The 26,756-nt window shown below is 41.0% G+C and overlaps 1 protein-coding gene across 2 annotated transcripts in view; it reads right to left on the reverse strand.

Annotated features, from left to right (window-relative positions):
- LOC149141431 (uncharacterized) overlaps window positions 1-26,756 on the reverse strand; it is a 135,026-nt gene that overhangs the window by 61,962 nt on the left and 46,308 nt on the right. For both annotated transcript variants that reach the window (XM_089448315.1, XM_089448314.1), the window contains exon 2: window positions 9,094-9,218. In XM_089448315.1, the coding sequence (XP_089304441.1) occupies window positions 9,094-9,218 (125 nt within the window). The remainder of the gene's footprint in view (window positions 1-9,093; window positions 9,219-26,756) is intronic.

Consider the following 26,756-nt stretch of genomic DNA (forward strand, 5'->3'; position numbering starts at 1 on the left):
TGCCAGCTTCTCTGCAGAAGTCTTTGAACTCATTTGACTCATATTCAGTGCCATTGTCAGTCCTCAAAATCTTGATCTTCTTTCCGGTCATATTTTCCACCAAGGCTTTGAAGGTACGGAACCACATGAAAGCCTCATCCTTCTTTTTCAAGAAGTATATCCAGGTTTTGCGAGAGAAGTCATCAGTAAATGTCATATAGTAAGAACATCCCCCCAGGGATGTTACAGGCAACATACCAGAAAGATCAGAATGGACCAGTTGCAATATCTCAGATGTCTTTGTGACACTTGAGGGGAAAGGTCCCCTTGTATGTTTTCCTTCAGCCCTTACATACACCTTTATGATTATTTTCAAAATCAGGCAGCCCTTCATGTTCATGATCTTATAATGCTGCCTATGCATCATCATCATGCTGTCCTATATATCATTGTCACATCACAACCATATAAATCACTGTCATACAAGAATCACTTCCATACATCAAGAAACATTGTCCAAATATCACTAAAGTCGCTGCCCAAACATTATTGTCATAGGAACAAATATCTCTTCCATATATCATCTCCATTTGTCAAGAGAACAATATCACTGCTATGCATAACTGTTATAAGAGTAAGTGACACTACAATGAGTGCAGAAGATCACTGTCAAAAACTCTGTCATATTGTCATATTTCACTGTCATACGTACAGAAGATGGGGTCTGATAATAAGCCCACTTGACTACCCTTAAGCTCTTCCATATATCCATTTTTAAGACTCCAAATCATCTACCTTCTAACAGCCCTTGTTGTCCTTCTCAAGGGACTATACTTGGAGCTTTACCAAGCATCTTCTTACAGCCCATTATACCAGAATTGCAAACTGTCTAATCTGGACCATAGTATCTGGCAAATTCATCATTATAAAAGACAAGCACATACCTGTGATAGACGTCATATTTCTGTCCACAACTACATTTAGACCAATGCACAGGACCCTGAAATTTCGGCCCTGGTTAGGGCTTTCTGTGGCTTCTACGACAGCCCACTATACAGCCTTCAAACCTCTTTAATTCCTACGTTGATGGTCAAGGGTACTGCGGCCTTCTTCCTGCTCCTTGCTGGGCCTCTCGGCCCTCTCAAAACAGACTTTTGTCCCATTGTAAAACTCAAAATCACTCAACGGCCTGTGCATAGAGAATAACCCTTGCATTTATGCTCAGAACTCCTCTTTACAAGCTCAGCTAGCCTCCTTCCTTACTTGGCCAATCAGATCATAAACAAAAGACACAGAAATACTCCTCTTCGCACTTTGGCCAGAGCCTTAAGCCTGCAGATACCTCTTCATCACTACGACTTGACTCTTCATGACTGCAGCCTCATGTCCTTATGACTGCGGCTTCCTTTACTGCCTAAACATATCCTCTACAGCTACGCTGTATATCTTTCCGTTACAACGTATATCATTGATAGCGTATATAATCCTCTATGTACAGCGACACAAAGGCATCCATTGACTTCGATTAGGGCATGATTATTTCGATGATGATTGCTATAGATAGAGTTTGTCTTCACCTCAGCTCTGATACCATGTAAAGTTTTGTAGATGTTCTATGCTAAGAGCAATTTCACTTTTCTCACAGCAATCATACAAGTAGTTAAGCAAAATGCAGATAGAACATATAAGCAGATCTTACAGAAGACAAATCAGAAACAAGAAAAATGTGTGTGTTCGTTTCGGCGGTCAACAGGATGCTTCAACCAGCAAAGTCTCCTTTGGTCAGCCAGCCCAGATGTGTCACAAGATCCCTCCAACTAGTAGATGAGTCAACCCAAGTCAATTCTACAAAAAGTCAACGTTGTCCTGAAAAGTCAACGCAGGGGCAGCAAGCTAAAAGTCAACGCAGCAGCAAAACGGTCAACCCTTTGACCTCGATTTTTGTGCCAGATAGTACGGCCTTCAAAAATCGAACTTTCCACCAATTTTCAGCTTGATTGGACCAAGCGTTGACCAAAGTCAACGCTGGTCAAACTTTCTGCGAAACCCTAGCAGCAGAAAATCTGTACGGTCTGTCCTCTTCGTCCTTCCCACGTGTGGCTGAAATTCGTCCTCCAGGTAGCGTACTCTCTAAGATGAGAGAGGAAGATGTGAGTTGAGTTGTAATAAAATTCTCTCCAACTTTTCCTGTATATATATCCATCAATGAGGGTGTGTGACACATCTGTTGGGCATGTGAGCCTACATTACAAAACTGGCTGACCTTGCACATATAATTTATTAAGAATAATAAATTCACAATATAAGTTCTGCTCATCGGATTAAGACTATTTTTATATGGATTTTACACCTCTCAGAAAGAGGAATCCAACAAAAATATTAGCCTCTTAATCTGAGCATCAGAACATGGAATTTGGACCTAGTTGTCCAAATTTAACAACCCGATATGTATGGAGTCACTAATGAATGATTAGTCAATGGATATGAGTGACCCAGACACTTTCCGAGAAGTCTTTGAAGGATGGAGCTTGCTTGCTTTCTAAGCAAGATACAATGTGCTTCTAGGGAAAGGAAGAGGATTTTGGGGATTAGGTGTATGAGCATAGGCTTTGAAAGGAGTTCCACCACACCCTAAATCCTTGTTAAAGTTGGTATCTCGGATGGTTCTTGAAGAATGGTCCTTTAAAGGAGCGAGACCACACGGGACCAAGTGGACCCGATCTAGGGTACGAGGAAGGTATGATATAATCAATGATTTTCTTACCCTAGACAAGGTGGGAAGGATCAAAGTAAGTATTTCACTCAATGATGTTGCTTTGACCCTGGGAAGTACTAGCCTTGGGGAAGGCAAGGCAAGTTTTGGTCTTGGAGCTAGCGCTTGGCTTTTCTCCCAACTCCACTGTCGAAATGTCTTAAAATTTGGAGGAGGGCTAAAGGAAAGACCAACACAGGAGACCCTCGGAGATCAAACTTTTGTAGTGGCTTACTTGTCAGGAAATTGATGCCCTAAGCACCCCAATGTGGCTAGACTTGGGAGAAGGTGAAAGAATAAGTGTTTTGGTGACCACCCTTGGTAGATCAGTGCCTTAATCCTTGGGAGAATGGAGTCTATGTTGATTATGTGTAAGATTTCTTGGTTCCCAGTCAAGGAGGCCTCAAAATTACTTCACAAACCCCTCTAGGTCAAGTGAAAGCAATCTTGCATCTTTTATACTTCAAATGTACAAGAGGAATGGCTTATCAAGGTCATATTTACCCCTAGGAGATTTCGCTCATACTACATGGGCCAATACATGGAGAGAACGTTATAATAGAGACAATCCCACAATATTAAGCAACAATTTGCATGCAGCAATTAACCTCAAAACAACAAAAATCCCATCCAGCATATGCGACAAAAGTAACAAGAATAACATCAAAAATTTGTACTTACATGCAGTAGAGTGTATCCAACCATTCACAAATGACAATAAAGAAGCTCCAAGAGAAGATAGACCAATAACCATACATCAAAATTAATCCATAAATGCTCCAATTCATCCTCTAAAAAGATCGTGAAATTCTCTAAAGAAGAGAGAGATCCAATCCACAGTGCTGATGAGAAATGATCGCACCTCACTTGTATTTATACACATCTAAGGAGTTTGAATTAGCCTCCTTGGCTTACATAAGCCCCAAAAATAAAATAATATGCTAATAATACAACCTTTTGGTGACAAGCCCACCAAACTACCTCTCAAATGAAAAAGTAAGCCTCTCAAGAGGTCAAATAATAATCTATGCATGTCGTAGGGCCCTCTAAGAGGCCTAATGAGGTCCATGGGTGCCACAATGAAGAATAGGACCCTCAAAAGCAGTGGACAAGGGGTTGGCCCCTTGTAATAACCTGTGGTGCTCCAAATGACTGTGGGGGCACACAAGTGTCCTCATGGGTCTCCAAACAAATCGAAGATGCCTGTAGGTTGCCCTCAAGGGCTAGGATGATAATGTAGGAGATGCCACATCATCGTAGAAGTCTTGGATCATCTTCCAAGTGTATGGTGTAGATCTGGGGCCAGCTGGGCATGATGGATCAGGTGCATCCTCCTCGTCCAATAAGTGAACCATAAGCAATCTCTGAATGGTTGTGGGGATCCATGAAGTGCAATCTGTTGTTGTGGAGGCCCATGGCTCTCAACGCTCACCCTACATGTGCCAATGTAGCCCTCTGGAGGATTAGGACCCTGTATAGGGAGACCAAACCCCAAATGGAAACCATTTGCAATCTTGCATAAGATCCAATGCGTCCCCTAGGCTTCCAGTACAACAAGTCATTAGAGAAATCGAGCAAATGAGTTTACTTAATCATGGACCACGGGTGGGCACTTCATAAAGGTCTACCCTTGCATAATGGGCTTCAAGATGTGCCAATGTCTCCTAAACTCCCAATGGGGTTAACCAAGTACCCTATTAGATGGTTTCCGCTTCTAAAGGGGATAATATAGTTAAGGTACATCCTTCAAAATGCGGTGCCATGTGACAGACAAGTGAATGGAATAGGGGATGAGAAGAGGCAGCTCTGGGTCACATGCTGGGGTACAAGGGTAGCTAATAAAAGGGAAGCCCACACTTGGGTTTATAATGTGCAGGAGGGAGCAATCGTGGTACATGAGGTGCTTTGTCCTTGGTTTTTCCACCCTTCTTTATATGCCTTTTGCCTTTTTATGATTTTCTTTGATCAACTGCTCGGAGCTTAAGGTGTTAGAGCATGATGTACAAGATATGGAAGTGAATTCCCCCTTTTAAGGTGAGGTGGTTCATTACCCACCAGGGGTTGAGACAATCATGGGTTCCTATATGATGAAGAAGACTCATAGAACCTGAAGGAAACAGGGTGATGACCATGATGATGGGGGTGGTAGCACTCCATGTATTGGCTTTTTCCCACGTGCTAAATGTTTTTGTCCCGGCCATCTTTTGCATTTTGTGGTACTTTTCTTGTTGAATGTGGCCATATATGCTTTTAACTTTCTTTTCAACTGCATCAACCTCTGGGCTTCATTCCAGGCCATGACCCAAGGTGTGGGCAAGAAGAAGGGGCGAGCTGACCCTATGTGGACCCGATGGAGGAATGTGGACCCAGGTGGGAGAAATGATGGATGGGGTAGTAATGAATGGAAAGAGGGTAATATGAGTAGATAAGGGAGCAGGACCACGCAACCAAAATAAGGGTTTCCCGTGAAATATCATCCTTCGAACCAAATGGTCAGTAAAAGAAATCCCATGGGACTAGGTTCCAAGGTTAATTCCTAAAAGTGGTCTAGGGGATAGAAGCACAGACCTAGCCCACTCTTTCCGTCAAATCCCCACATTAATCCATACCCAGGAGTGTCCATGATAAGAAAACCACAATACTCAATGTCCAAATGACAAGGCATACCTTTAGATTCGAGAGGCCCACCTTCAAGCATACAATCATGGCATATGGGCAAGGGACCACATAACTGGCTCAGGTGGCGGAGAAATGGCACAATGAGCTAGTTGATGTCTGCAAGGGGCTGCTGGCTAAGGACCCTCTTGGAGAAAAAATTTCTCCTAGGGATATTACCCACAAAATGGTGGGCAATAGGGACCATCCCCTTATGCATCATTTATGGAGCCCTCTCTCTCATCTCAACACTTAGAAGACTCAACTCGACCTTCCAACGGCCTCATTTCATCATGACATCATCATTTCGGCCTACTATTGGATGGTGTATTCATAATTTTTTGAGCTACTTGGTGGGCTTGTCACCAAGACATTATTTTTGAAGATTAAAATAATGTTAGGGGCTTTTAGAATAGGATTTCAACCTCCAAAGGTCTCATAAAAATAGAACTAGCTTTCATTGTAAAAGCATCATCATCTCTTGGATTTCTCTTGTAAAAGCCATTCACATTTTTTTTCTCTTCGACGAAATGGAGATTCTTTGATGCAATTCAATATCTTTGGAAGCTAGAATTTCGATCTTTCATGGAACTACTTCTTGATTTGTGGTTGGATATATCTCATTGTCATCTTGTAAGTGTTCTTTGATGAATATTTTCTTTTTGAAATGATGTCTAATGTATGGAATTGTTGCAACTAATTAATGCTATTCTGCCCTAGTTTATTGAATATCATTGTAAAAGGTTATTTTGGTTGGCAATTACATATGCTACTCAATGCATGACAATAGATGAATGTTCCTAGTAGATGAATTTTGTTTTTCTTCCATGAAAATCCATACATCTTGGGTGGGTAATCGTTAAAGCTTGGTTGTTAGGGCATCCATCTTTAGCCTCCTTTAAGACGTTTTTGGAAATCTCGAATCATCTTAGACTCCATAGCCAAGGGAAATACGCACTAGTCCAAGAACATTGGTGATCACCCTCTCTTTTCCATCTCTTTTCTTCTCCTAAAAATTTTGGCCGCTCTCCATAGGACAACTAACTAGGGCATCCGGTGAATTCTACTGGAGTGAGAATTTAGGGATTTTATTCGAATAGAACTCTTTCTTTGTGTTTTCTCTTGGTGATCTCCAATTTTGGTTGACTTCCCACAGTGAATTCTCCATAGATCTTTGTGCCCTAGGTGTGCCCTAGAAGGGAAACCTAGCTTGAATTTCCTTGGATAAGGTGGCTTCCTTGAGGGTCATATGAACCTAGTACTCGATAGAATAAATCATAAGAGACCCTTATCTTTGTCTTACCTTGACCTAGAGAATAGCTTGGAGCAACTTCACGCACGATTATTCCTAAACCCTAGGTCTAGCATAAGCTCTTTCTAGGTCCCTCAAGGGAGCGAAGAGCCTATTTGAAGCATCAAATCATTTCGCTAGCTTCCTTTGAGGTCCTATTTCACTCTTGGAATCTTGATTCTAGGCATACCTATCATCTTTGCAAATTTTAAGCCCTAGGTCTTGATCTATCTTTGTCCTGGGTTTTCTTGGAAAGCCTTTAGCTTCCTCAAAGCACTGAACTAGTGTTGTGCCTCTCCTTGAATGGGCTTAGTAGAATCACTTCACTCATACAAATATTGATCCTTCCCTTTTAGAGCGATTCCTTTCCTACCAAGACTCCTCCCATCAGTGAAAGTCCGTAAAAAGCACGGGACATTGACTGAGGTGACAGTGGGTCTTTGTCCCATTGTTGTCACTTGGTATAGTAGTTCTCCCATAGGTTCCCATCCCAGTGCCCTACTAGATTGTGTGGCAACAGTGCCCATCACTCAAAATATCTTGATTTGACATGTTAAGCTTTTTTTCTATCTTATTTGAATGCTTATAGGATGATATTCATAATGAGTATCCCAATATAGGCAATGGTTTTGATGATATGTAGATATTTGTTGTAGGATGATTTTTTTGGACTATAGAGGCCATCTAGAGCCTCTTTGTTGATGTATTTTTGGTTCAAAGATGGATTGCACTCGATGTTATTTTAATTATAGGCACCTTTGATATATATATGAGAAAATTTGCATATTTGTGTATAATGGTTTGGATTCATATGGATGTACATGAATATTTATGTATTTTTTTCAAAATTTGAATATCTATGTATTTTTTGGTCAAACCGTTTGTTTTCGGTTCTTGGTTTTGGGGTTGACCGGTTCGATGCCCAGTCTGGTTTTGATATGGGGTTGACCATTTCGATGACCAGTCTGGTTTTGCTATGATTGGTTCATTCTCCATTGTTCATTTTTAGTTTTAACTTTTGAGTCTTGAGTCTAGACACTGATGACATCAGACCAAGTCTTTGACTCGTAACTTTTTACTATTTTTGAGTTTGAGTAACTTTGATTTTTTAATCCGGTCTTCAAACTTTAGTATCTACTAATTTGCTAAGTACTCATCAGATTCTAAAATAATGAATAATGAATTTAAATCAATGTAGATTCTAGAATGATGAATGATATATTTAAATCAATGTATACAATATTTTACTATTTCTATTTCATTGATTCGTTTATGATGTATGAACCAATCTATTTCAGTATTGAATTTGACTTTGAATTATGTTTATATATATATATGTATATATATATATATACCCCGACATTCCCCAAAAAATTGTGGGGTGCTCCCACATGTCTCCCCATTCCCACATCCCCCTGTCCCAGAAACTTGGTGGAACATTGAAAATAAGATGACTTAGGAGGCGTCAAGGCATTTGGAAATTCCCTTCTTCCTTCAAAACTAGAGTAGCTTGAGAGGTGTCAAGATATTTAGAAATCCTAATCTTCCTTCCTTTAGGACAAGTGCATGGGTGGTTGGTCATTAATAATTGTTTAGCAGTTAAAGATAGGGCTCATCACTCTGACCTTATAGATGGTTGTTGCATGATTTTCCAAAAATAAGAAACTATTAAGCATGTTATGTGGAGTTGCAAACTTGCCAGAGCCTTCAAGATGGGTTGATGTTGAACACACCTCTCTTTCACATAGATTGAGAAAAAGGATACTTTCTTCCAGCAAATGGATGGTCTAACAGCATGCAGGAACGTTCTAGGCATCATCAAATTGATTGCCATTATTTCATTTGTAAAAGGAGTGATGTCGTGCAACCTATAATGGAGCAACTAATTAATTTCACTTGGGAGAAGTCATATATTTTATATTAGAGTTAGCTATTCAAATTTCAGCCAGGACTGGCATTTTCAGGTAAAATGTTGACTATCTTTTAATCAGAGCCAAAGCTGGCATGCTAGCTCTTCATGTCTATTTAGGGAAGGGTAAACTATATGCTTACGATTTGGCTCCATTATGTAAAATTATTGATCTATTTTTTATTTTCAGTAACGAACTAGTAGAAGATTTTTTCAGAAGGGAAAACAAGAAAAAGTAGGCAAACAAGAACGAATTATGTGCTCATGACACAAATCATATCAGAAGATTGGTCAATAGCTGTTGCCCAAAGAACTTGGACCATTATGCAGTAATTAGGAAAAAAAAAAACTTGGACCATTATGCAGTATTTAGAAAAATAAACACTTGGATCATTATGCGGTATTTAGAAAAATTTAAAAAAAAAAAACATTAATCTAAAATCAATGGCTCACTCATAAGCCTCCTCCATATATTTAATTTATGTAGGCAAGGAAAGGACTACTTACTACAATAGCTTCTTCATCCTCCCAAGACTCTTTAACATCTTCATCTGAAGCATCTTCGTCATCCCATGTGCCTTTTGGTTTCTCCTTGGCAATGACTGGAGGTACTGGCACAAAATCCTCAGCTTCTGCGATTTCGAACATAACCCATTATAAGAGCACATATTGGCCTACCTATAAGCGCATACAAATAAAGAACAGCTGGCAAGTCAAGGATAAAAACAACAGACACATATGCCAACCAAGAAGATATGTGACCATTGACAGAAACTCAGAAATCCTTATTGATACAAGAAATCCTACAAAATAGTGCTTTCAAAAAATGATTATAGGAAAAAAATGTAAGTTATATGAGATACTAGCAAAAGATATAGTAGCTCCCTTGTAATGATCTTAACAGAGTTAGATATACAATTTGTCTGTCCACATCTTTGAAATGAATTAGTATTGTAAAAACCTGTTTTTCTACTAAGGAATCTGGTGAACATATGTGAGTTCTTAACCAAATGTATGGTTGTTCCTTGTTAATCCAGTATAATGTAAGTCATACATTATTAGACGTACCAATATCTTGGAAGATACATATTAACACCTAGAAGAGTATCAAAATATTTTGTTCCCATGACAGGTGAAAACAGATACTTCTACAAGATTAATAAGTAACAATAAAAATCAATCCTACCAAGTCATGCAAAGTTACCGCCATCATGGTATTTGTATTTATCATTTGCATAATTGTTTTGCATAATATCAACATTTTTGGCTAATGAATACTTGCAAGAGACCCTGAAAGAATTGCATAAATGTTGAAAACTTCTTGAAGTTGTGGCAGATAATCAAGTTTGGCAGACCACTTATGTAATATTAAAAACAAAATTGATTTCGTTTTAACCAGAAAACTTTCTTCGTATGCAAACATGAAGAAAACATTTAGCATCCTACGATTAATATAAGGGATATACCATACTGATATCACTAGATACCATCACATAAAAAGAAAACCACAATACAAAGTACAATCTCAATAATATATCAATTATGGAAGATTTTCTCAGCTCCATTCATGATTCTTCCTGGACTTCGTCGCATACATGTTAAGTAAACACCAGAATTTTCAGAAGAGTTTGCAGTTTTAATCTGTTACTTCTTCCAATATTTCATCTTTTGATGCCACAGATACCCAAAATGACCTTTCACCTTAACAATGTTTGAACTCAATCTAAGGTCATGGTTATTAAAATCAAAATCCCTGCAATGGTCATATTGTAGTTTTGCAAGCCCATAAAACCTCTAATGACTTCCACTAAAGAGTGCATTCCCATGAGTTGGAGGTTTGTGAATTCATGGTTGACATATTTCCTTCCAAGGATCCAAGCCCCTGCTGATTGAAAACCATCCATTTAAAACTAAAACATGAACAGGTTCATTCAAATCAATGCAAACTCTTCTTCAAACACATTCTGAAAGGAGTGAAATCACGAATCAAGTTATTCATGAAAGAACAACTTGTAAGTAATTTGTATAAATAAATACAGCATTCAATGTACAAAGAATATTTACTCCAGCTTTGTGTTCATCATTTCCCTGCTTCACACTTAACTATTTTTATAAATACTGATATGTAAAATAGCTCCACCTTTTCATCAGATTATAAACCTACACCTACCATCTTCTATTCAACAAGGTCAATTACATATAACATTCTGTAATATAATCAAAATCACAAACAGTTCAAAGTAAAGTCCCCTAGTTCATCTTCGTGTTTGAATTTAGCCACAACGTAATCTGGAAAAAAATATTCAAAGAAAAAAATTGATAAAACTAGTCATTAAATTTGATAAAAAATGTGTATAACTTTTTAATATGGTATAAATTTTGTATATATTAAATTTATAGATATAGTGTTATAGATAGGTTTTTAATATATGAATATTAATATATTTAATATATATCAGATTACAATTAATGGTGCTGTATCTCCTTTTTTCAAAGCAGGCCTTGGTCTGAGGCAGGGGTGCCCACTTTCTGCGCTTCTTTTCCTCCTGGTTGCCAAAGTGCTAAGCAAACTTATAATAGAGGCACAAACCAGGAGTTCTTTTCAGGGCATTGTTATACATCAAAACTGCATTCTATCTCACTTAATCTTTGTATATGACATCCTGATTTTCTATGAAGGTAACATGAGACATCTTGAGCAATTAGAAGCCCTACTCTTTGTTTTCTGCCAGGCTATTGGTATGATCATTAATAGTTCAAAATCTTCCATGTATATATGGGGATTATGCAGAGAAGAAATTCAGAAGAATTCCAACCTTCTAAATATCCAGACAGAGTCAATCGGTTCAGTCTTCAAATACCTTGGATAATGGATTCATTCTCAAACCAAACAGCTACATGATCAGACTAGGGCTGGCTTTTGGCAAAGATCAAGAAAAGGATTCATGTTTGGTGCAATAGATGGATTTCTTGGGCAGGCAGAATTGTCCTGGTAAAATCTGTTATTGAAGCTATCCCGGTCTATTGTTCTTCATTGGCATGGAACCTAAAGGTATTCTGGAAAAAATTAGAAAGCCCTCGCTTCAGTTCCTTTGGTCTAGTAAGGAGAAAAGAAAACACTTAGTACAGGACCCCTGGAAATAAATTGCTGTACCAAAAGCCCTTGGTGGATGGGGGCTGAAAAATATCCTTCTGTTCTCCAAAGCTCTGGCTGCCAATAGTGTAAGGAGCCTCGTTCAGGGTGAAGGATTATGGGCAAGAGTCATGCACTACAAATATATCAGTCCATCATCCATCACGGATTGGATCAGAGATCCAGCAAAATCACATCAAAATGGCTCCATAATGTGGAAAGCTATAATTCAAACCTTCCCTCTCATTGTCTTAAATTTCTAATACCAGCCATATTTATTTTCTCACGACAATTTATTTTATCCCCAGCAATTTATTTATTTACTCAAATAATTACTGAATCATCAAAAAATAAAAGTACTGGTATTTTTAACTTCTAGAATTAAATATATGCAGCGGAAATAAGCCAAAGTTATCAATGACACATTGCAAAATAAATCACCCACAACAATTGTCCGTCATTTAATTATCTAGAAAATCTGGGTTTTTCGACACAGAGATATAAGGAAAAATACAAAACCCTAGAACTTGTAACACGGCTCCCTCAAACTGAATTCAGCCCAAGCTAACTCAGCCTCAAGGAAATTAGCCTTCGGAAGAAATCGGCCTGGAGAACTCGACCCAAATACTCTACCAGCAACTTGACATGCGCCCTCCTTGCGTGCCATTGGTGCACACTAAGGAAATTTGGCCTCCTCCAAATAAATTTAATCTCCCTCTTGCAACTCACCCCTGCAATCTCCTCCTACTTGGTCCTCCTGGATTCGCACAAACCCACTCGTACTTCTCCTCTATGCACTGGTCCACTGAGCCACTCGCACTTAGAGTAAATAGCTTTATCTGAATGATGACTCACTCACACAACTTGTGTTCTTCGTGTGCCTTCACCTCCTTGCTAGGCTTCCTTTATAATATTCACTGAGTCCAAATCCCTAACCCCAATCTCCCTTCTAGAATCATCTTGGAGATCAATGGTTGAGATTATTTCTAAGTCACTTAAATAATTAAATTATTTATCCTTAGGAAATTACTCAATAGTCAACAATAATTAATTTACTGTAATTATTGTACTTTTCCTAAGTTAGGCTTAGAAAAAAAGACATAAATCACTAGAAGAGGCAAATAATGTCTTCCACATGCTAAGACACCAAGCCTATGTAGAAAACCTTCCGAAGCTACCACTCACATCAACACTCCCTCCTAGCAAGGAAGGGATTCTCCACCACCCCCAACTTATCTCGGTACTTCACAAACTTCCCTTTCACTAGAGGCTTAATGAGAACATCTACCACCTGCTCCTCTATATAAATGTATTGCAATCTCGCAGCACCCCTCTGGATCCCGTCTCTAATGAAGTGATATTTGATCTTCGATGTGCTAGGACTGATCATGAAACACATGATTTTTAGAGAGCATAATGCAACTCTGATTATCACAGTGGTTCATTGTTGGCCCCATCTGCAAATCAAATAATCTCGCAAGCATCTTGCGAAGCCATACTGCCTCACAACTCACCATACTCACTGCCATGTACTCTACTTCTACTGAATTGAGTGCCATTCACTGTTGCTTCCTGTTGAACCATGAGATCATGGCTGATCGCACGCTGAAATAACATCCAAATGTGGACATTTTGTCCACCACACTCCCTGCCCAATCAGAATCTATGTACCTCTGCAGCTCCAATCCTCCAACTCTGACATACCTCAATCCAAAGTCTACTACCCCTTGCAGGTATCTCAGCACATGCTTCGCTACCATCCAATGAACCTCGACTCCACCATAAACTAGTTTTGTGTGTTCACGACAAAACATATATTCAAGCTAGTGTTGACCAAATACATCAAGGAACCTATCAGTTGCCTATATAGTGTGGGATCCACTATTTCACCTTCAAAAGCGCTTAGCTCTTTCAAATTAGGGATCATAGGTGTAGACATAGGCCTGCAATCCTCCATCCTGAATTCAAGATCTCCATTGCCTACTTGCCCTAGACAAGGAAAATCTATCCTGGCTGCTACCACACCTCTTATCCTAAAAAGTAATGCACCAAGCAAATGTCCTTCATGTCGAATTCAAAAGCAAGATCTTCCTCGCATATCCCTACGAGCTTCTTTGATCCTGTCAATAAGATATCATCCACATATAATACCAATACGAGTGATTCACCCTCAACGAGTACATAGTACAAGTTGGGATCTGCCTCACTCTTGGTGAAGCCGAAACCAAGAAGATATCCATCGATCCTAGCATACCATGTGCGCAAAGCCTACTTCAACCCATAAAGGGCCTTCTTCAACCTACGTACATGGCAAGCTCTCCCATATACCTCAAACCCATGAGGTTGCTCAATATACACCTCCTACTCAACAACCCTGTTGAGGAAAGCAGTCTTCACATCCATTTGATGTATCCTCCACCCCATCTCAGAAGCAATTGATATAGATGCTCTAATAGATACATATCTAGAAACAAGTGTGAATGTGTCCTCATAGTCTACTCCCTCCTTCTAGGTGAACCCTCTCGCCACGAACCTCATTTTATACTTCTCGATACTGCCATCAGTGGTATGTTTTATCTTGTAGATCCTTCGAGAAGAGACCACAGACTTTCCTTCTAGTCTTGACATGATGTCCAATACATCATTGCTCATGATGGTGCTATACTCCTCTATCATGGCATCTCTCCAGATCTACTCATCCATGTTGATTTTTGAGTAGCTTGGGAGGTACTCCAAGCCCTAGGGTTCAGGGATTGGAGGACAAAATGCCACAAGAGTCACTTGTGGGCTTGGAACCCAAGGTAGGGGTTTTGCACCCATCGGGATTTGGGCCAAAACCATGAGTACATTTTGACATGTGATGGATAAGGATGATAGCTCTCGGCGAGACGAATCTAACGCAACGAGAATCATCCGATTCCGAGTTGTAGAAATGGAGATATGAATTTTTTAAGTTTATAATTGGGTTTTGCACATGTATCTCTAGGTCGGCTTGGAGTTAAGAAGGCATGTGACAGTTGTCAAAGCCCATGGATGACATTTTAAGACGCCCACCTTATGTGTATATATAGGTGATATGGAGGACATTTCCTCATCCAAAAGTGCAACATAAGGAGCTTGTTGGAGAAGATAACTCTCTGATTTGGCCGCAACAAGAAAAGGGACAAACCAGCGTGGAGGAGGACTATTTTGGGGTCACATTGCAGAGGTTTGAAGTGTTGGAAGGAGGGTCGAGGTACCTTCCTAGACGGTCAAGGCAAAGGAGGTTAGTTTCAAGGTTGTTTTGGGTTTGTTTGTGGGTTGGAGACTCTGTTTAGAAGGGGTTGTAAGCTACAACAAGGCTGTGTGGTAGGCCGCATGCCATACCACCATAGCAAGGTGATAGTGTGGGTTGTTTTGGGGATGTATTGTGCCCTAATCTTCAGCATGGAAGCAGAGGGTTCACACTAGGGTAGGCCGTAGCATTTAAGGGTTGTTTGGGTGATTGTTTGAAGGTTGTTGCAGCAGTCTAAGGTATCTTAACCAATCACTATCATAACAACAGCAAAGCAGACTTGGAACAGCAGTTTGTGTCTTGTGTTGGGTCAATGTGTTGACCAGTTTTGGATCATTTATAGTTCCATCCTGTGGGAGCCATTTGGAGGGCTTATCTTGGTGGATGAAAGCCTATCCTAGGAGCAAATTTCACAGTGAAGGATTGGGTGCCATTGATCTGGTGGAGGGCAGTGTGTTGGCTACCCAAAGTAGCCCTAGACTAGCAGTCTTGAAGTGACGAAGATAGTTGAAGATTGGGTGAAGTTTGGAGCCTTATGAGTAGCTCTTTGATGGATGAAAGAGGCTACTAAAAGGCAAATTGGAGCTCAGGTATTGGCCAGCCTAGAGAACAAATTGGATCAGCCCGTGTACACACAGCAGAGGTGACTTGCAACAGAAGTGACTTGCAGTAGTGTTAGGTGGTAGCCCTCCTGGAGTCTCGATGTGTTGTCCTTTGAAGGACTAAGGGGTAGCTAGTGAGCAGTACGGGAGCGAAGGACCAGCAGGACAAGATACGACATAGAAGTTGCAACAAAGTTTGTCATTGTATCTTGTATACCATAGACTGTTGTATTATTTAAATTTGGTTTAATATCACGAAGACTGGGTTGTACATTATTATACAATATTTGTTAAACATTGTGTATACTTGTGCATATGTGATTTACTGCTTTATATTTGTTAAAAATTGTGTATACTTGTGCAAAGTAGTTCTTGTTGAGATTCTTGGTTTGGTAGCGTCATAGATTTTAAGATTCTAACCTAGACCCAAGATCGTGGAAATTCAACATGGTATCAGAGCATGTTTGAGCTACTTTGGAAGTCAGTGAATCAGAGTTGTGCACAACGAAGTAGAGCTTAAGAGGGAGTTGGTCACATTATAGGTGACAATGTCGAAGTTGCGCGCTGGTATCCGGTATGAGGACAGGTTGGAGGTGTTGTCCAACTATAGTCCATGGAAGGAAAGGATCACGTTGATCTTGCAAGTCAACAGGATGGAGGAGTTCGCCGAGAAAGCCATAAAGAAGCCAACTGACCCAAAGGAGCTGGAAGTGTACGAGGATTTGGATACGAGGGCGAGATTGATCATCCTAGATGGTGTGAAGGATGCCCTAATACCTCATTTGTCCGGGAAGAACACCGCACATGAGATGTGGATGGCTCTTCAGAATTTGTTCCAGAATAAGAATGAGAACCGGGTATTGGTATTGGAGGATAAGTTGAAGTCCACCAAGATGATAAAAGTTGAAGGCGTGACTTCATACCTGACGAGATTGTCTCAAGTCAAAGATGAGCTTGTTGCCATCGGTGTGACTATTTCAGATGGAGATATGGTGAGGATTGCCTTGAAAGTGTTCACCAAGTAATGGAAGCCCTTCATAAAAGGGATTGTTGCCAGAGAAAAGTTGTCAGACTGGAATAGGCTATGGGACGACTTCATTCAAGAAGAGTTGCAAGACAAGGATCTTCATCCAAAGAAGAAGACTTTTGATGATGATGTGGCACTTGCAATGCAAATGAAGGGAAAGCAGAAGGACTTGAGTAAGGTCAAGTGTTTCAACTGTGGCGAGCTGGGTCATTTTTCGTCGAGATGTCTAATGAAGAAGAAGGGAAATGACGAGAAGAAGAAAGGAAAGCAGGTCGTCGGTGTTGCCACTTTTGTTGAGATAGATGATCTTACCAAGAGATTGGAGTAGGAGGAGGACTTTGCTATGATCTCTCATTTCTCGCAGGGTACTATCGATGAGGATGGATGGTACGTGGACAGTGGTGCGACAAAACATATGATAGGGTCACAGGAGAGTTTCGAGACTCTAGATAAATGGGACTCGAAGTTGCACATGGTGTTGGGTGACAAGAGTCAGAAGGAGATCCGAGGATCAGGAGTTGTGTCATTCAAGATGGAGACAGGACAAGTGATGCTGGTCCAGGATGTACTATCTGTACCAGGACTCAGATATAGCATGATATCTATATCGATGATCTAGAAGAAGGGGTTTGAGGTCTTGTTCTAGGATGGGAAGGCAAGACTCAGTTCTAGAGGCTCTAGCTCCGTTGGTATCGTGCTTGGAGTTAGAGAGCATGGTCTATATAGGTTGACGGGCAAGCCTATGGATCAGGTGGAGCAGGTGCAGGTGTAGGTGCAGGCTTCAAAGGAGCAAGTACAGGTCCTAAGAAGGTGGTTCACCTTCCCGAGAAGAAGGTCCAGATTCCAGAGACTCAAAGGGAGTCGAGTTCTAGAAGGAGCTTGCAGATTCAGAGGGAGACTTTGCAGTCCAAGAAGAGCGTGTGGTCAGCGGGGAGCAACGGTGCTCCTATAGCTACCAAGAAGGAATCACGGAGAGAATGGAAGGCATTATAGGAAAAGAAGAAGAAGCAGGGTGCTTCCAGCAGTGATAGCGACACTTCCGAGAGAGGCGTAGTTCACGGAACAGGGATTGCTGCAATTGTGAGCGCCAAGAGTTGGGCGAGTGTTGCGAGTAGTGATGATGATGATGAGATGCTTCCTAGTCTCTCTAAGAGGGAGTGTTGATTTTTTAGTAGCTTGGGAGGTACTCCAAGCCCTAGGGTTTAGGGATTGGAGGACAAAACGCCACAAGAGTCACTTGTGGGCTTGGAACCCAAGGTAGGGGTTTTGCACCCATCAGGATTTGGGCCAAAACCATGAACACATTTTGACATGTGATGGATAAGGATGATAGTGCTCGACGAGACAAATCTAACACAACGAGAATCATCTGATTCCGAGTTGTAGAAATAGAGATATGAATTTTTGAAGTTTATAATTGGGTTTTGCACATGTATGTCTAGGTCGGCTTGGAGTAAATAAGGCATGTGAGAGTTGTCAAAGCCCATGGATGATGTTTTAAGGAGCCCTCCTTATGTGTATATATAGGAGATGAGATGGAGGACATTTCCTCATCCAAAACACATATGCAGCTCGTTGGAGGAGATAACTCTCTGATTTGGCCGCAGCAAGAAAAGGGACAGACCAACATGGAGGAGGATTGTTTTAGGGTCACATTGCAGAGGTTTGAAGTGCTGGAAGGAGGGTCGAGGTACCTTCCTAGAGGGTTGAGGTAGAGAGGTTAGTTTCAAGGTTGTTTTGGGTTTGTTTGTGGGCTGGAGACTGTTTAGAAGGGGTCGTAAGCTACAACAAGGTTGTGTGGTAGGCCGCAGGCCATACCATCACAGCAAGGTGATAGCGTGGGTTGTTTTGGGGTTGTATTGTGCCCTAATATTCAGCGTGGAGGCAGAGGATTCACACTAGGGTAGGCAGCGGCATTTAAGGGTCGTTTGGGTGACTGTTTGAGGGCTATTGTAGCAGTCTGAGGTGCCCTAACCAGTCACTATCATAACAACAGCAAAGCAGACTTGGAGCAGCAATTTGTGTCTTGTGTTGGGTCAGCGTGTTGACCAGTTTTGGATCATTTATAGTTGCATCCTATGGGAGCCATTTGGAGGGCTTATCTTGGTGGATGAAAGCCTATCCGAAGAGCAGATTTCACAATGAAGGATCGGGCGCCATTGCTCTGGTGGAGGGCAGTGTGTTGGCTACCCAAAGTAGCCCTAGACTAGCAGTCTTGAAGTGATGAAGATAGCTAAAGATTGGGTGAAGTTTGCAGCCTTATGAGTAGCTCTTTGATGGATGAAAGAGGCTAGTAGAAGACAGATTGGAGCTCAAGTATTGGCCAGCCTAGAGAGCAGATTGGATTAGCCTATGTACATGCATCAGAAGTGACTTGCAGCAGTTTTAGGTGGTATCCCTCCTAGAGTCTCAATGTTTTGTCATTTGAAGGACTAAGGGCAGTTAGTGAGCAGCAAGGGAGCGAAGGACCGACAAGACAAGATACAACATAGAAGTTGCAACGAAGTTTGCCATTGTATCTTGTATACCATAGACTGTTGTATTATTCAGATTTGGTTTCATATAATGAAGATTGGGTTGTACATTATTGTACGATATTTGTTAAAAAATGTGTATACTTGTGCATATGCAATTTACTGCTTTATATTTTCCGTTGTGCAAAGTAGTTCTTGTTGAGATTCTTGGTTTGGTAGCATCAGAGATTTTAAGATTCTAACCTAGACCCAAGATCGTGGAAATTCAACTATCCATAACCTCCTCAAAAGTGGAAGACTCAAACTCATTGACGTTGTTCATCGGTGCCAAATAACTGGAATATTTGGTCGATGGTCTGCTCTTCCTGAAAGTGCTACTAGGAGCCTACACATGCTCCTCAATGTCCCTCAATGTAGAGCTCGAAGGAATATCCAGCTCATCCTCTGAATTTTCTAGTTGCGTCCCTATTGGTGTTGTTGGTCCCTACTCATCCTTAAGAGCCTCTCGCTCTCACTCCTCTACTACTGCTGGCTCCCTCTCATGAGATCTCCTAAGGGTCCTACCCACATCAAATCTGACATCCCGACTCAAGATCACCTTTCTTTGTCCTGGAATATAGACTCGGTAGGCCTTTGAGACGTCGTTGTAGCCAACCAACATGTCGCTTTCAGATAAGGGCTCCAACTTTGTCCTTTTCTCTGCAGGAACATGAACATAAACTAGACTACTAAATATGCACAATCGACTCACACCCGGCTTTACTCCTGAAAATAGCTCCTCGGGAGAAACGTCCTACAATACCCTGTGAGGACTCTTGTTATGTGTGTCACAGTTGTATTGCAGGCCTCCGCCCACAAAAACATAAGCAACTCCTAATCATATATCATTGCCTTCACTGCCTCCATGATGGTCCTATTTTTCCTCTCAACAACCCCATTCTTCTAAGGGCTGTAAGGTACTATGAGTTCCTTCTTAATTCCTGCCTCCCTGCAAAAATACTGGAACCCATTGGAGGTATACTCGCCCCCATTATCCAATCTCGACACCTTGACTTTCCTTCAAGTCTAGTTCTCCACAAGAGCCTTGAACTCCTAATATCGATCGAAGACCTCATCCTTGGTCTTCAAGAAGTAGATCCAAGTTTTGCTAGAATAATCATCTATAAATGTCGCGAAGTATTAAGGACCATGTGATCGATGTCATAAACATAGGCTCTGTTACCCACCAAAAATGGGCGGCTCCTAGGAGAAACTTTCTCCTATCCATCTCTTGCAATCGGCAACCCCTGAGAGCCCCAAGTAGTCGATGTGACATGCCATTCATATCTCATCCACCTGCATCAATGATATATTTCCTCGCCCATTTTCCAAGAGCACATGTTGGAAGGTGGGATTCTGATCAAAAGGTACTTTATTCATTTTGCAATCAGGTGCTTATGCTTGTTTGTATTTGGGCATTTGACATAAATTATGGGGTAACTTGGAAGAAAGAAGGGTCTTGGTCGTGATCTTGTTCCCTCAACTTAAATGGGGGGTTAATTTTCAATCCTAATCCAATGGGACCTCCACTAATGGCCAGACAGGTATAGGAGAGGCATTACTTGGAAAGGCATGATTGAGATAGCGTAGCTCCATCTCTCCCTATTCCGTACTTACCACTTTCCATCTTATATTACAAGCCCCTATTCCACCTCCATTCTTCGGGTTCAACTGACCATTGGTTTATTGGTATTTAGCACCCACACATCCTCATACCTTGGTAGGCCTGGAAATGTACCCTGGGAGGTTGATGCAGCTAAAATAAATAGAAAGAGCATATGATGGCCAGAAGAAAAACAAAAGAAGAATCAAAATGCAAAAGATGGTTGGGACTGACAAATTAGCATGTGGGCAAAAGCCAAGCATGAGCTCTACCTCACTCATAAGGCCATCACCCGGTTTTTGGGCCAATGTTGCCCCATTTCATAGAAGACAAGGAACCCTTGCATGTCCCAATCCCTGATGGGCAATGAAGTGTCTCGTCCTAAAGAAGGTAATAACTATTATACATTGTACAAAGCAAGCTCTCATTCCTTGAGTTGTGAACAGTAAGAAAAAGAAGAATAAAGAAAAAGTAAAAGGCATTTAGAGGATTGGTGGAAAAACAAAGGCCAAGGTAACTCATGCATCCACCACTGCTCCCTCCTCACATTTATACATACACCCAGGATGAGGTACTCCATTATAGTTGGTCCCTTTGACCATGGCACTTGGCCATGAAGTCTTTTCCCCTTCGTTCCATCATTATTCACATGGAACCTATCGATTGAAGGGTGGACCAAAGACATGTCACTTCCCCTTGGGGGTTGAGAACACCTAATAGGAACGTCTATTAAACACTCCTACCTTGGGAGGTAACACCATTACGTGACTAAGGCCCCAATTTCGGAAGAGAAGCCTCGTATGGAGTGTTAATTTGCCCATTCCTTTCAAGCTTGGTTCACTTAGATGCAATATTGATTAACGTACCTAATGGTGAAAGTTGCAGCACTAGATATTGTGTGTAATTGGAAAGTTGTTCCGTCTACAAGTTTGGGCAACTTAACTAGGGTTCAGGTCCTCTAGAGGGGAATATTGACAACCACAGGTGATGCGTTGAGAGCTATGGGACTCCTGACAGTTGTAGAGCATCATTTATATCCATGAGCATCTTCATCACCCACAAAGCTCCTGCACTTTGCCCTATATCATTCATGGGATGATGCACCTAGACCAGGATGCCCCTAGTCGGCTTAGTAGTACTACAAGGTCGGGCAATTGATACAGGGCCCAAATGAGGCTTGTCTTATGCCTTGAGACATGGGATGGCAAGCACCATCTTCAGCGCCCTCAACACTGGAGCAAAGCCAAGCATATTCACCACTTGGAGACCCATGAGACCCATTTTTGTACCCGAGCCCAAAATTGGGACCCACCGAGGATTCAATTAGAGATCTAGGGGCCAACCCCTAGAACGTAATTTTAGAGGGCCTTTACACTCAACATGGCACTTGAAGCCCTCAACGTCAGCCTTAAAGAAGCCTACACTAGCATGATGTCAGCACTTTGATTTGCACTTATGGAGGTTTATTTTATTTCACAAAAGATACTAGGTCGACTTATGACCTAGGCTATTATTTGCACATTATTTTATGATTAGAGGGGCTTGTAAGCTAAATTAAGTCTCTTTATTCCTCATATAAATAGAAGAGACATTCATTGTAACTTCTCATCATCACACCCTTGGATTTTTGGCCTCATTAGAGAAATTCAGACTTCTTCTCTTGTGGATGTATTGGAGATCTTCGATGCATTTTGATATTTGGAGTCGATCTTGGATATTCTTTGGAGCTATTCTTTGGTCTAATGGATGGAAATCTTGCATGTTCTCTTGTAAGTGAATTAATTGTTGAAAATTTACTTCGTAATGTCTAATGTATGGAATGATTGATTCTAGGTTATGCTAAATTGTGCCCTAATTTGTTGAAGATCAATTGAATTGCTATCTATATAAATGTTGCATGCATTACTCATACATAACATGTAATGAATTATCCTAGTGGTGAACTCCTTGAAGCTCTCCCATGAAAATCCATTTTTCCATTGCACAGGTAAATGCTTGAAATCTTATTGCTAGGGCATCAAATTTTGGCCTCCTTAGGAACATTTTTGGCTAATCTATCTCATCCTAGACTCCATATTCCCAAGGAATAAGGAACTGGTCTAGTCGGATGGTGATCATACTCTATTCTTATTCATATTTTCTCTCTCCTAATTTGGCCCTTTCAACGCCAAGCTTGGAAATCGAAGCTTGGTGCGAATCCCTAAGCAAGTAGGGTTTTGGTAGTATGAGAACCTAGACATCAAGGGGATAGTATTTACCTCAAAATATATCCTTTTGGTGGGCATCCAATTCAATTTTATCCATAACCTTTCTTGGCCTAGTTGTTTGCCTAAGAGGGAAACCCTAGTTTTGCCTTGCTTCAACTTAAGGGGTTTCTCAAAGGTTTCATGAGCCTTGGCACTGCTAGTACACATCGTTGGAAAACTTTTACCTTAGCCTTGACCTTTGGAGACTCCAACACCCTTCAAAATTATCAAACCCTAGGTCTTGTGCCTTCTTTCCTAGGTCTCCTCATAGAAAGCGAGTTGTCTCCTTGTGGAGCCTTGAACCTAAATTGCGCCTTTCTTGAAGAGCTCCTAGTGAGATCATTTCACACATTAACCTTAGAACATCTATCATAAGGGATCTATTTCCTAGCGGGACTCCCCCCATCAGTGAAAATCTGTAAAGAGCAGGGGGGGTCTTGGTTGTGGTGACAGTGGGCCACTACCCCATTATTGCTTCTTGGTCTAGTTTATGCCTTGCTAGATTCTGTGACAAAATGACCACATATATCATAATGCACTAAGTCTAACAAGCCCTTTGACCTGGTCTTGCTATGAGGATAAGCCACTTTGACTTGTTTGCCAAGCACACACCCTTTACACACTCAATCCTGCTCCACCTGGATCTCTTGAAACCCATTAACCATCATTTGCACCATCGGAAGAGCTTTGTAGTGTAGGTGCCCCATCCTCATATGTCAATCTCGCTTTGGTTGTCACCCTCATGAATGAGAGCTTTCACCAATTGTCCACTCAATAGATAGAGATCCCTCCCTTCTACCAATCACCCGCTTCTTGCTGAAATCGGTCCCCTTTCGACCCAACAACGACTTCACCTCCTGAAAAGTTGACCTCCAATCCTCTATCTTCTATGGCCGAAACTGAAAGGAGATTTTTCTCCAACCCCGGTACATATAATACCTTGTTCACCTCCATGATACCACCTAGTCCATCTGGAACTCGATACTCCCAGTGCCCTCAACTACATACTTGGCCTTGTCATCAAGCTCCACATTTACATCTTTAGGCCTCCTGCCCATGTTGGTGAAGAAGTTTCGAGATCTCGTCATATGATAAGACACTCCACTGTCCACAAACCAGACACCTCTCGTGACAGTTCCATAAAGAAAAAATACTAAGGCAAAGCTTTTCTCAAACTTCTTTGTCATCTCTTCCATCTGCACAGTAGTTGTTGCAGCAGTCTTACCCTTGCGCTTCCTTTTGTTAGGACACTGACTAGCAAAATGCCCAAACTTATGACAAGCAAAGCATTTTACTTTGCTCATGTCCTTTTCCTTCGTGTTCTGTGAAAATGCTCCTCCACCCAGATTTTGCTTGGCCTTCGCTTTCCCCTTTTTTGCTTATGTAGCCAAAGCAAGCTCATCTTTCTCTTCTCCGCCCATTCGTTGTCCTCCGGTTAATGAGTTTTCCCAGATTTCCTTCTAGGTGAAGTCATCCCATAACCAACTCCAATCAGGAAGCTATAGACGAGCAAGAATCCCATCCACTAAAGTGGACCACTATTTTACACACCCCTTCAGAGAAACTTTGACCACCTCTAAATCATGCACAATTTCCCCAACAATTGCGAGCTCATCACAAGCCTATTGGACCCTCATGAGACAAGATGTCACAATCTCAAATCTGTTCATTTTAATATTGTTTACTTTTTTCGCAGCACCAATTTTTTGTTCTCGTTTATACTCTAATAAAGATCAATCAGAGCTACCCACATCTCTCTTTTGATGTCCTTCCCGAATATGTGAGGAATTATATGATCCCTCACACCATCCAAAATTATGCAGCTCGCTTTCATATCCTTGGCCTTATGCTTTGCTACAAGATTCGGATCTAAAGGACCCTGCACATCTCTACTCACTAAATTATAGAGACCATTCATCTTCAGAATCCAGGTAATTCGCTCCTTCCAAGGACTGAAATTTGATACCTCGTCCAACCTGTCTTCATATCTCAAACTTCTCAATGATGCCACTACCACAAATCAACCGCGACCACAAAACCCAGTGGCAAAATTTGAAGAAATAATTCTACTGCTGCAAAAAAGGAAAACTCGTTGTCACAAACCCTCATGATCTCAGATCTCCCTTTTAGTGTCTTCTAGATAGCTCTAATATCATGTTAAATTTCTAATACCAGCCACATTTATTTTCTCATGGCAATTTATTTTATCCCCATCAATTTATTTATTTACTCAAATAATTACAAAATCACTGAAAAGTAAAATAACTGGTATTTTAACATCTAGAATTAAATACATGCAACGAAAATAAGCTAGAGAGATCAATCACACATTGCAAAATAAATCACCCACAACAATTCTCTGTCATTTAATTATCTAGAAAATTTGGGTTTTTTAACCCATAGAGATATGAGGAAAAATACAAAACCTGCAACCTGCAACCAGGGTCCCTCAGAATGAATTTGGCCTATTACCCACCACTTCGTGGGTGATATCCCCAGGAGAATTTTTTCTCCATGATGAACCTCAGTCGGCAGCCAGCAGCCCCTTGCAGCGTCCTACTAGCTCGTTGTGCCATTTCTCTGCCACCTGAGCCAGCCATGTGGTCCCTCACCCACCTGTATTGATTGTATGTTTGAAGGTGGACCTCCCGAATCTAAAGGTATGTCTTGTCATTTGGTAATTGAGTATTGGGTTTACTTATCATGGATACTTCTGGGTATGGATTGATGGGGGATTTGGCTGAAAGGGTGGGCTTAGTTTGTGCTACTGTCCCCTTGACCCTTTTTGGTTGTTACCCTTGGATCTTAGTCTCGTGGGATCTCCTTTATTGGCCATTTGGTTCTAGGGTGGTACTACTTGGGAAACCCCAACTTTGGGTGCGTGGTCCCGCTCCTTCACCCGCATATATCATTCCCTTTCAACTTGTTAGTGTCCATTAGTCACAGTGATCAAATTTACTCTTTCATGTTGTTTATAGAGTCTTAGGTCAAATTATTATATTTTCAAATAAAATTTGACATCTCTTGGTTGTCAAATGGTCCTAAGTCATGGTCTACTTGTCATTGCTACTCCCTCCAGTGTATTCAAGGTCACAAAAAGCCATCATGGTCATGTCACCATTTCCTGTCATAGGTCATCATATGAGCTAGTGGGTCACCAAATAGGTCGTGGTCTAGAGTATGTATTTGATGGTCATCATTGTATTACTCATCAATATCCATTTAGGGAGTCATGTCATCCATTTTGGTCATCATCATGGGAGTTGGCAATTAGGAAATAAAAGAATCAAAGTAACATTTCCTTTTGAAGAAATAATGCTGCAGTCAAATCAATCAATAGTCATTTTATCAAAAAGTACACATGATGTCATTTTATCGTCAAGCCAAAAAATAGAGTTTTTGAGTTACAAAGGAGCATCAAAGCATTTTGAACTTCATTCTATCCTTCCAAAAGCTCCAAGAGCTCCTTTCTGCCGTTGTGACACATGCCACAACCATCAGAATTTCGAATTTCACAACCAATTGTTGTTTCATCAGTCTGTTGTGTTTCTGCTGCATTTCTAGAGGTAGTCGTTGCGCTTTTTCATTTGGAGGCCATAAGGAGGAAAGAACAAGTTCAATATTCATCTCAATGTTTCAAAGCATCTCTAAACAAGTAAGTGGAGCCTTCACAAACCCTTGATGCAATCAATTTCCTCAAAAAGATGATTAAAATCCTTGCCTAGGGTTTTGCTGCGCTTTTCATTTTTATGGGCTTTTGCTTCACTTGACA

The sequence above is a fragment of the Pinus tabuliformis genome, chromosome X (genome assembly GCF_031772625.1).
Source record: "Pinus tabuliformis cultivar Carrire ecotype Pingquan chromosome X, CPIR1, whole genome shotgun sequence".
NCBI classification, from domain to species: Eukaryota; Viridiplantae; Streptophyta; class Pinopsida; order Pinales; family Pinaceae; genus Pinus; species Pinus tabuliformis.